The 12,302-nt window shown below is 40.5% G+C and overlaps 1 protein-coding gene across 1 annotated transcript in view; it reads right to left on the reverse strand.

Annotated features, from left to right (window-relative positions):
- The window catches only part of brwd1 (bromodomain and WD repeat domain containing 1), a gene marked incomplete at its 3' end in the record, with an annotated part of 25,458 nt that extends 15,777 nt beyond the window's left edge, over positions 1–9,681 (reverse strand). The window contains exons 1-14 of the mRNA XM_010767177.1: positions 9,438–9,681; positions 9,281–9,339; positions 9,143–9,172; positions 8,390–8,449; positions 7,073–7,223; positions 6,283–6,381; positions 5,436–5,596; positions 4,403–4,624; positions 3,740–3,840; positions 2,526–2,596; positions 2,114–2,214; positions 1,164–1,204; positions 980–1,081; positions 51–204 (exon numbers count right to left, since the gene is read on the reverse strand). Of these exons, the coding sequence (XP_010765479.1) occupies positions 51–204; positions 980–1,081; positions 1,164–1,204; positions 2,114–2,214; positions 2,526–2,596; positions 3,740–3,840; positions 4,403–4,624; positions 5,436–5,596; positions 6,283–6,381; positions 7,073–7,223; positions 8,390–8,449; positions 9,143–9,172; positions 9,281–9,339; positions 9,438–9,474 (1,389 nt within the window). The remainder of the gene's footprint in view (positions 1–50; positions 205–979; positions 1,082–1,163; positions 1,205–2,113; positions 2,215–2,525; positions 2,597–3,739; positions 3,841–4,402; positions 4,625–5,435; positions 5,597–6,282; positions 6,382–7,072; positions 7,224–8,389; positions 8,450–9,142; positions 9,173–9,280; positions 9,340–9,437) is intronic.
- Between the last annotated feature and the right edge of the window lie 2,621 nt (positions 9,682–12,302).

Below are 12,302 nucleotides of genomic sequence, written 5' to 3' on the forward strand. Positions count from 1 at the left end.
GGGGGGGTAATGAGGGGGTTAGCTCTGTGTAGTAACAGAAACATGATTACTTTAAGGATGTGTAGCAGCTGTCCTGTGTAGGAGTTCCACACTTTGAGGAGATGGTTGTTAACGGCCGTAATGACTGTGTTGTCGTGGCGGTCCCACGCTACCATGGTGACTTTGGGTTTGAAGTAGCTCTCCTCTTCACTCATTGGTTCAACGCTGAGAAAAGAACACAACAAATCAGAAAAAAACAGTCAGTAAGGTACACCTCATTATATATGATCTTATAGAGTTTCATTATATCTGAACACAAACGAGAATACAAATTGTCAGCTTGTATCTAGTGATTTTCCTGAATGATCCCTTTTTTCCTGTTGCTAAAACATCTTTCTCTCTAGTTCTCTCTCTATGTCTTCTTCAGATGAACACAAATACAGAGGACACATCTAAGGGCCGTCTCCACATAGCATGTTTTCTGAGCATCTTTTTTCAATTGATCCTATTGAGAACATGCCGTGACATGCATCCACCTCCAAAAAGAAAATAGTGCAGCGGCCAGCCTCTTGTTTCTGACAGCGTCTGGCGAATGGAAACTGTCATGACAAAGAGCAGATCTGCTGGGCGGACCCTGACGGTTAGTGTTTGACTTTTATCGTCCTCCTCCCTCGCTATACGACTGTCAGACTGAGCAGTGAAGCTCATCCATGCAAAGTTTCAGAGTAAGCATCTTCCGGTTGATTATAATAGCAAAGAAACATGTCACACACACATATAGTAGTCAGTGTAAACAGATGATCAAATCCAAGGGGGAAACGCTGGTCTTTCATAGAACAGCAACGATACATCGAGATATCGGTTTCCAATTTAAAAAAAAGTGTTTTTTGATGAAATACATAGAGCAGGCTCTGCCCAGCGCCTTACTGCCTGAACAAAGACGCTATGTGGACACAGGCCCTAAGGAATCCTCACTGCTGAACATTAAAGAGCTCCTTACCCCGGCAGAGTGGCGGCCATGTTGAGCAGGAGGCTCCTCCACTGCTGCCGCAGGTGGAGCTTCCAGATCCGGGCGGTTCCATCTCGACTCCCACTCACAAACCTGAGACAGGACAACACCACACATCACTCCACTGTGTACACATCTGTAAATCAATGATGAGTAAGCAGTGATTGTACTATACCTTTCCCCTGAGTGGCAAAATTGGATGCTATCAACTTTGTCCTAAAAGAGGAGACATGGACATGGAGAGTGATCATGAGTCATTTGTAATGTAACTGCTGAATGTTTAATATGTTACATTACATTACTTGTTAGACGCTTTTATCCAAAGCCACTAACATACTCAATACTATGGACAATCCCCACAGGAGCAATTTGGGGTGAAGTGTCTCAGGGACACAACGACATGCTGACTGCAGTGGGGTTTGAACCTGTGACCAGCGTTTCCGCCAGGGGGCCGTCTTGCCGTCATTTGACGGCCTTATTCAGCTCGGGACGCCCTGAACGCGAGCCGAGGGCGTCCAAAAAATATTAATAATTCGAGAGAAGATCGAGAGTTTTTATCGCTTGAAATGACGAAAAGGAAAAAGGACAAGGACATCCCTCTGTTGGAGGGGCAAAGGAGACTGGTGGGATTCTTTTCGGAGTATTGAAGATCGTTTCCCCGACATCGAAGGTGCCTGCTACAGGACAACACGGAACGTGCGCGATTTGGACGCGCTGAGCGGGGGGGTTTTAGTGGAGCACGCGCGTGAGCTGCGAGCACCAGAGCCTCGCAGCGGCGAAACTGAGGCTCCGTGGTAAACTGTGGTAACACGAAGAGCCGTTTGGGAGCCGAAAGAGCCGGCGCTTTAAGCGAGCCGAGCCAAATGATCCGGCTCACTAATGTCAAAATACAGTCGGCCTATCTATAAGGGACGGCTCAAGTCTCAAGTCAAAATTCAAAACAACCCCTCCCACCCGCTCTCGGGGTGGACGCCCTCTCTCAGCCCTGGTCTGGCGGAAACACTGCCTGTGACCCCCTGATCCGAACACCTACGTACTAGTCCACTGCGCCACAGCCACCATGTTAAATGGTATCTGTGTGTTGCATCATGCTACACAGAGATTGGCTTTAGAGACGTTTCTCACCGTGTGCTCGTGCAGTTCGGATATCTTATCTGGACTCCCGCCTCCAAGGTAGTATATTCGGATGACATCGTCAGTACTTCCTGTTACTAAAAACATCCCACCTGAAAATATAAAAAGATAAAAAATCAACTTTAATGTCGGTAATAAAGATATGCTCATAATAATATATATAATAATAATTGTATTTATTATTTTTCTGTTAGATTAAAGGCATACGACATACGCCTGTTTATTATATTTTATGTAAAATATGAATTCTTCTTCTGAACGAAAAGCATCTGGGGCAGATCAGGTAAATGAATACAAGTTTGAAATGCCGTATCACATGAAGAGAACACATTCAGACCTTTTCAATACAACAGATACTAACATTTTAAATAACACTCTACTTGAGATGAATATAAATAATTACCCGGGCTGAATGAGGAGCACACCGTCTGGACTCCTGGCCTCGGACGCTCTGTAAACTTGTGTGGCCGATCGCTGTAGGACAGGAGAGAAAATGTTACAGATTTGAAACAGAATAGGATATATTTTACAGCAAAAATGCATTGAATGTAACACAGAAACTAAAATACTAAGTAAAAACACACAATATTTGGCAGAAAAACCATAAAAGATCTCTGAATCCTTTAAGAGACTTTCCGTTAGCAGATGTTCAACATGCAGAACCAGAGCTGACCTTTTCATCTGTGTTTATTTAATGGTCTATTCTTCAAATCTATCAGAGTTTCATCCAACCGGCATTTCAACTGCATGACTGTATATTGTGTGGTAGTCCCAGATACGTAAAGAAGCCAAACACTGCAGTCTCTGAGTTCATCACTTCACCCAGGGACAAACATAGCTAAGACAGAGCTTGATTCAGACAGCAAGTCACAAGTCAGCTGAATTGATCTGATTTATCACAGTCGTATGGACCCAAAATAAAAAACACATTTTGCAGTGATTTAAATTGCAATACATGTATCAAAATCATGCCGAAATATCGAATTAGCAGTGGCGAAGCCCCCCCAGCCGCCGCCACCTATAAACCTATACACAGGGTATATGCAGGAATCCTGAAGTCAAATGTAATTCCTTTCAAGACCCTTTCCATACATTTTAGGACCTCATCGCCACTTGGAGTTTTAACCGGTTACATTGGCGACACACTTTACCTCACATTGACTATATACAGTATTGATTGTCCTTCCTCCTTATCTTCGAATCGTTTGGATGCAGACTTGCATTTCCCCATAACGATGTTATTAAACAACCGGCGTAAACGGAGCTATCAAGCAGTGAGCGTGCGATGTCCTGTTCAGATGACGTCAAACCCAACGGGATGCCATAAATAAACTACACAGAATCACACTACACACCTACGCAATGATTACATTCAGGCAGACTGTAGAATACAACCTCTTTGGACAATTGATATACTTATTGAAAACAAGCTACAAAATGTAACACCTTGGAAAATGCTGTTTAATACTTTTTGATAGCCTTCATTTTCGCTAAATTGATTTATCAACTTTTGAAGACCCCGCGGACACGCTGAATACAACACACTACAGGAGAGGGAAAACCGAAACAAGCATAATAAAGCCTCTTGAACATGTTCTGTTTAAAAGCAGCACTCACCTAAAGTTGATGTTGTTGACGTCCCACTGCCAGAAGCAGACGGTAGCATCAGTTCCAGTGGAGAGCATGTAGCGCTTTGAGCCCTTAGCAAACGGTGAGAACTGAAAAACAACAAATCCACAGAACAACATCTCAATCACTCAATTTATATTAAAATCAAGACATGCATTCTTCATGAAGCGTCCTCACAGAATCCTGTGCAAACATTTTTTTACACTTAGCCCGAGGCAAGATGTCATTGCAATAAAGAGATGATGCAATGATGGCTGATGGGGACATCTTTTTTTGTACAAAACAAGTCTTTGCCAGAGCTGCTCCCGCCCCTCCTCCTGATTTCTTTTAAAGCAGTGTCAATGCAGCAAAAGCATATACTGGCCCCCAATGTTTTCTTAAATTATGAAATGTATGAATTAATGTGGAATACTACTGTGAATATTTGTTTTTGTATATTTGTGGATAGAAATAAACGTTGGATTCATGATGGCTAAACTGGACGTCAGAGAAACCAACAGATGACGACGAACAGGAAGTAAACACTAACGCGAACAACAGAAGACAGAGAGGAAGTAAATAATAACGGGAACAATGTATGGGCTCTGGGAGGGTTTGAAGACTGGTTATTGGAAAATAAAATGTACATCACCATGCCAGAGGTGTGTTTACCTGTAGGGAGGTAATGGATCCGCTGTGCCCCTGCAGCACAGCCACGGGGGCACAGGTACGAAGGCACCACACACGGATGGTCTTGTCACAGCTTCCTGCGGCGATGAGCGTGTTCTCATAATTAACCGCCAGGTCTGTGATCTCTGCGGAGTGTCCTCGCAGCGTGGAATGAAGCCTTCCATCGAACGAAGACCAAATCTTCACCAAACAGTCGTCTGAGCCCTGACGAAAAAACATATCAATTTCTTGTTTAATAATCTATTCTAGAATGCATTCAAAGATGGTGGCGACCTACCAATTAAAATCCTCCTATGACTGGAGCAACTTAGATCATAACAACATCATATGCAGGTGCAGTCCCAAATAAGGCATGGCAATATGTCAATTTAAGATTGATATTGTTTTACGAGACTAGATATCATTGTGCTGCCTTTGAGGTGGATCAGTAGTCCATTCGTCGGGTCATTTTTCTTGGCACAGAGTGAGTGACGATGACGATGTGACTCCGTACAAGGATCTTTGTACGGAGTCACTGTGGAGTGGAGACATTGATGAGTGTTGCTGTATTTTATGTGATAGCATGGTTTAAGCTAAACATGTGGTATTTAAGCTAGCAGTATGTTAGCTAGCTCTGTTTGTGAAATGTCACTGTATCTGCAGTAGTAGTACAAATCTTGTGTTTATTTTATAAAGTACAGTTTTCAAGTTTCAAATTTCAAGAAAAGACAAGCCTCGGCTCTTTTTTGGAAAACTTGTGCAGGTGAGCTAGCTGTCTAGCTTTGCCAAGGAATACGCACTGCAAGGGCAGGGTAATCCTCTTACATCTAAATATAATGTCGTAGGTGCCGTCTTATCCAGTGGTAAATGCTGCGGTACAACAAGTGATGTAATTTTCGTAATCCAGCAGATTGTTTCAAATATATATAATTGGCCTATGATTTACTTGTATTGTTAACATTTTGTCAACACTACAATATTGATATTGGGGTATATGCTCAGAGAGATTGGGATGTGCTCCCAGGTGAAATCTTACTGTGAAGATCCTGAGACCGGTGCGATCGAAGGCGATACAGTACACTGCAGACAGATGGCCCAGGATCCGCCGGTGCAGCCGCATGCGCTCATAGTTGCTGACGGGGTTGATGGAGCTGAAGCGCTGCACTCCTGTCAGCTCTCTGCCTCGATGGATCTCCACTGCAGGTGACAAGATGCCAACCATCAAAATACAGTAATACAATTAAATGGCTGCGACAAGGAGAAGCATTAAAAAAAGCCAAGCAGCTCCAAGTAAATGTTCCAATTCCCATTGATCCATTTAATTTAAAGGTCCCATGTCATGGCCATTTCTACTGATCATAATTCCATTGTTGATGTCAACTAGAATATATTTATATTGTGCAATTTTCCAAAATCACATTTCTCATACAGCATCTCTGTATAGTATGTGTATTCACTCTCTGTCCTAAACGGCTTGTTGGAGCTCCTGCCCCCCCCTCCCTATGAGCCCAGTGGCCGTCTGCGAGACAGCAAGACACAGCGAAACCCAGCCCGAAACCAGCCCGAACACACACACACCCACAGCCTGGCTGGGAGTTTGTGTGTGTGCTCATAGCCATTAACGTAACGGCGTACTGGGCACGTCACTGTACCCAGGAAGAAAAAGAGAAATGTCCAACGAGGTGTTTCGGGGCAGCATAGACAGGTATCCTCTGTGTTAGAGTTTTACTCGCTACAGGGTGTACTTTGAGGGTTTGTGACTCTGCAGACCGTTTACATGCATAAAAAGCTACATAACACACAAGGGAACGGGTAATAACCAGAAAAGCATGACATGGGACCTTTAAGAATAATAGAGAAATATTGAGGAAGGTCGGACTTACCGAGGTGTGGAGGTTTTTTGCGGTTGAAAGGCCTCTCTGGTGGTCTGCCCCGGTGAAGGGCTGCATATGATGAAGCTTTGAACCGCACACTGTCGCAGTCTGAGAAACACAAAACAGATCAGAGTGATTCAGTGGATCTACCAGCTGTGTGTGGGAAAGGATATGATCATTTCTGCCATCTGCACAAGCCAAGAAACTATTCATATCTTTATATAATGTCAAAGTACATATTATCAGTGTAAAAGGAAGGCTTGGGAAGACACGGATTACATGTTACATGATTACGTAATCAGGAAAAGGGTAACCGTATGCCGTCCAGATACATGAAAATAATCAGATTACTGTTACATTTCTAAAAATGGTGGATTATTAGCAACATGTTAGTAAAAACCTGAAAGGAGCATATTGCGTTTGTTGTAAAAGGATCAGATCTTATTTCTGCTTTGTGAAACTGTGGTATGTCCTCATGTGTTTCATTGTTGGTGTATAGGCTACTGCCTGAATATGCTGAATGAAAGGCAGATTTTCCTATAAATAAAATCATTTTTTAGCCTAAATATCTTGGTTTCTTATTTTATAAGGTTCTGTTGTCTAACATAATACACTTAGGTAATCAGGTAATATGTTTGTATTGTGATACTCAGATTAGGTTACTGATGACATTTTCTTTTTGTACAGGTAACTAGTAATTGTAACTGAAATCCTTGTTGAAGTAATCCTCCCAACCCTGGTAAGATGCATGTAGAAGCTCAGTAACATCCACAGTATAGTTTCCATTAAGACTGTTTACCTTTTGCCGTCCTGAGCATTGACTGCTTCCCGGACCCCAGGAGGGAGTGAACTCCTGGGACACATGATGGCACATCTTTGTCAAGAATTGGTCCGATCTGCTTGCATATTTGTAGCAAATGGTCTGGTGAAATATGTCTGTTTGCTGCAACCTGTCAGGGCAAACAAAGACAGAATAGCGACGTGAATAATCACTGCTTAAAGAATTGGTCAAATCAACCTCAGTTTAGATAATAGAGTATGAAATGTAAACGCCAGACAACGTTCTTCAATTTAAGGATTTGCTGCTCTCTTGTAAATCAGAAACAGTTAAGTAGGTTTACACAGACAATGAATTTGTGTTAGTGCAAAATGTTGCTTACATAAATACAGTAAGAAAAATGAAGCGGTAAAGAAGGAGCAAAAATAGAACTATTATATAATAAAAAAATAAGGAGAAAATAATTACAGTAAATATATACATTTAAAAAAATGTAAAAGAAATAAAGATATGACAAATTACTCTGAATATTAAATGTCCAGTATGTCAGGGTTTAGAGTTGTGTTGTATTTAGTGTAAAATTAAACATATTTCAATGTTTTCTGATTTAAAAAAAATAATTAATCAAGACATGAAATTCGTTTTAAACTGCCCCTTAATCGGGTTTTAAAGGATATAATGAAAAACAGAGGTATTGTCAAGTAATTGAACGTTTTCCTCATAAAAATAGCAAGCATAAACACATTTTTTGGTGGAGTCTTGGTCTGAGAGTATATATAAAAGCTGAATTATAATGCATTTGTGATAAAGTGTTGTAAATAATATTCCAGGTTGCTCTAAGAACGTTGTCGACTTGAAATGTAGAAATGTCTGACTGACAGCCGTAGTTGGTGGTTTCATGTGCTGCTTCTCCACTCGTATTCTGAGAGGCGGGGCTTATTATGCAGAAACTTCTCCTTTTATGGACCAATCACAGCGCAGGTCACATGCAAAACAACGCAGAGACAGTGCATCTCGGCCTCTGATTGGCCAGTTGAGCCGCCTCGACGTAGCAAAGAAGCCGAACAACCGACCCTTTCTGCAGTACAACAGTCGGGGCTAAATATTATAAAACCATCTATCAAAATACAGTTTTCGGAGCCAAAATGTCGTTCAATGCAACAAATTAAGTCAGCGGGAACGACTTGTGACCTTGTCAATCATTCCGACTCGAGAAAATCCCACAGTAGTTAAGCAGGAAATAGAACAAAGAGCGTAAACAAGCACAGCGCATGGACACAGAGCCCTGTCACAACACAATAACAAAGACATAAAAACAGATATTAAGTTAAAACTCACCACGTCTTCGTATGTTCTCGGGTGCTCGTTTCCCAGCCAGTCCAATCTACCGGGTAATAGCTGTCGAAAACAGAGTTTGTTAAAGCGACCACGAACACCAGCAGCTACACATTACGATAGTACAAAAAGAGCCGGTGATCAAAGTCATGGAGGTATTAAAAAAAAAAAGTGGGACAAGTTTGAGGTCCAGAATCAGTCAGAAGCAGAGGTGGGAAAAGTACACAGATCTTGTACTGAGTAGCAGCACCACAGTATTAAGTAAAAGTCCTGAATTCAAAATGGTATTCAAGTAAAAGTAGAAAGGTATTGGCATTCAAATATAAGTACTAATTATGCAGATTGACCCATTTTCAGAATAATATAGTTCATGTGTGTTGATTATAATTATTAATGCATTATAGGTCTATCAAAGCTGCTAAAGGTGCAGCTAGTTTGAATTATTTTGTATACTGCAGGGTAGCTTGTGTAGGTGTAACTAAAGTCTTATTTAAGTGTTGATTATATTTCACATAATGAATCCAAATGTGCAAAGTAACTAAAGGTTTAAGTAAATGTACACCATTTACCTCTGAAGTGTAATGGGGTAGAAGTACAAAGCAGCAAAAAATGTAAATACTCAAGTACAAGTACCTCAAAATTGTATTTAAACACAGTACTTGAATAAATATACTTAGTTAATTTAAACCACTGTTCAGCACCGACAGACAGCAGCTAGCAGATAACAAGCAGCCTCTGCAGCAGGGACATACACACCTGATGTTCCTCCAGTTCACTCGCCAGGACCTGCAAGGGATCAAAACACACATTAGATTGCCTCTATTACAAAACTAGCTAAGGCAACTATTTTGGAAATACTACACACACTGTTCTAGTCAAAGCACAGCAGCTCACCTCAGCTGCTCTCCGACATGGACCCGTTGTTAGGAAACGAGAAATCAGGTAATAGAGCTCTGAAATGAAACAGATTAGAGCAAATAAATGATATCAATTAGCAGGAGCGTTCACGTTGTAAATTAAGCTATCATTGGGTTTACTTTTTGCAGCTTACCCGACTCAAGGAGCAAAATGTTCCGATGTTTGGCCATTGTGATTCGGCCGCGATTTGGAGAGGTGAAACAAATGTTAAGGCTAACTTTAGGACTACACAGACGAGGATATATTTATTTAATTTCGGTTACACAGCTCTGACCCCCCTCCACGGTTGCTCCCGCTTTCTATTCAGCCTGTTTGCAGTCGCCATTGGAAGGATGAGGGCCCCAGCGCGATACGACTTACTTCCGCCACAGCGGAGTAACACCAAGCCGCCAGGAAGTGAGCCGGCCGTTGAAGCCGAGTTTTGGAACGCTCGTAGTGGTCAAACGGTGGCACTACAGCTCCAGTGACGTAATTTAGGCCCATAAAGACTTTTCCGCATTGACTTACATTGGAAAAGAGACGTCAGTAAATCCGCACATAATTTTTTTTTAGATATATAATCTACCCAGTACGAACACCTGTATGGCCCTTATTTAAATCATTAGGTTGTAAAAGTTGTAAAAAGAGCTGAAAGCTGAAGCCACCACCAATCTCCCCACCATTCATTTGGCCGAGCCGAGAGCGGCAGATCGGAGGCGGGGCTTAATGGGAACTCAAGTGCGCATGCTCAGTGGGGATGATCCGGGTACTTTCTGAATCTACAGTCGCTCTATTCTGGGCTTCAAGCGCCACTGAGCGGCTCTCGTATGAATGAACGGATCTCCGCTTCCGGCGCTGTATCCAGTTCTCTTTATACATCCATGAGTAACACAGGAAAAAGGGGGTTGGGAAGCGAAGAACACATTCTGCAAAAGACTAAAGTGTGCGTTAGCTCGTCCGTTAGCAACATCGGTACTATTTTATGTGACTCACGTATTGTCTCGAAATCCAAATCCACTTGTTAAAAAAACTAACATAATAAGAAATAACAACAAATATATTACAAACGGCCGCCCACGAGTTTTTTCTCACCGAGCTCGTGAGTTCTGCACATGACGTCATAGTAACGGTTGCCACTTTGCTCTTGATGATTATATATATATATGCTTTATTATTTTTGTAAAATATTTAAACCAGCTCTTTTTTTATTGTAAAAAAATATATATCTCAAAACGTCATGTTTGGGGGAGATACTACACGTGAATAAGTACAAATGTATTGTAGTACAAGTCTGAAATACTGTATTATGTATACAATCACAAATGTCTTCTTTAAGAAATGATAAGTAGCTTACACTACCGGGATAGAAATCTGAATATTACTTTAAGCCAGGTATAACGATGTTAATATTTTCATCCAAAATTCTTATATTTTGTTTTATTTTGTTGACTTGTTAGAGTCAAGTGTTTTTTTTTGTTTTTTTACCTAGGTTAATTTTATATCTCTTGGTATCCCTCCATAAATCCGCACTAATGTCAACTGTTGTAGACCGTATGATCAAAAGCCGTAACAAAAACAAGTTTTCCCCCATGTTCCTAGGAATAAAAGTTGTATATGCTAAACCTGGCTATGAATGATGTATAATGAAACTCCTTTGTAAAGACCTTTTGAAATCAGGAATATAATTTATTAATAGTGAATAATTAAAAATATAAATAGTGAATACAAACTTGTATGTTTGGTGTAACGCTACTGAAGTGGAGATCTCTGGTACAGAGAACAAAATAATTAAAAGAGGAATTATGGTATAATTCCATAGGCTACTATTAATCTATATATCTACTTAGTCTGCTACTTACATTAAGACTTTTCTTTTTTTAAGTTGTATGAAATGTTATGTTTAAATATATAAATGAGGCACCATGTTCTGACTTTTGGGGAATTTAGTGGACGCAAATGTATAAAGAGTAGCTATTAAAACCAACACCCTAATGTGTATTTTGGATCTTTTAGCTTCACAAGTATTAAATAACGCATGATATAAAAATGAAATACGCAAAATTCTGAAAAGGAATCTTAATAAACAATACCAAGTACAGGTAGTCATATATCATATTGTACCGTACGTAGTTGTTTTGGTATCTATATTTTATGTAGATGTCTCTACATCTTAATGTTATGAATTATTTTTTTTTAAATAAGTTTTCTATAATAGTTTTATTTTATGGTCCTTTACTTACAACTATCTTCTTCAACTGTGTTTATGTATGCACCATGAACACCAAGGCAAATTCCTCATATGTGTGAATTTACTTATGTGTGGTATTGCTATTTTTACGTCAAAAATACTTCTTCCATCTATGGTTCTCTGTATGTTTTATCTTTGTAATCATATATCATGTATTAGATATCCTGAAGGATATGACATCAATTCCCAAGCTAGGTCAACATGGCAAAGAGCCCTATTGCCCCGAAGGCTCTAGATTCACCTCGTGCCATGTTGCCCTTGGGTAATTTGATTACATGCACATTTGTTTGGGAATTTGCCCCATAAACTTAAGGAAAATACTGACTGGTTTACTGCATTAACTCATGATCCTTTTTAGAGAGGGGACCTGTGTCACTGACTCTTGTTAAGTCAAGTCAATTTTAAAGGGGCCCTATTAAGCTCTTTGTGGTTATCCTTTTCATGTGTGTTCTATAGGTTTTGATGCATGTAAATGGTCCACAAAGGCTAAAATCCCAATGTTCCCTCCAGAATAAATTAGCTCTTGATTGATGAGATGAGACAATCCTTGGTTTTCTGCTGAATTGTCTAGTCTCCTTCATGAGAGAAACAAGGCCTGGGCAAAGGCTAGGAAATCAGGCTCAGAGGTAGAATGGCTGCGTTTTAGGCAGCTAAGAAATAGCTTCACTTCACATGTCAAAAGTGCTAAGTCGAAGTACTATTTGTCAGTTACCACAGAAAGCCTAAATAATCCTAGGAAATTTTGGAAAGCCATAAAATCGATATCCACCG

Source organism: Notothenia coriiceps, unplaced genomic scaffold (genome assembly GCF_000735185.1).
Source record: "Notothenia coriiceps isolate Sejong01 unplaced genomic scaffold, NC01 NC01_scaffold00004075, whole genome shotgun sequence".
NCBI lineage: Eukaryota > Metazoa > Chordata > Actinopteri > Perciformes > Nototheniidae > Notothenia > Notothenia coriiceps.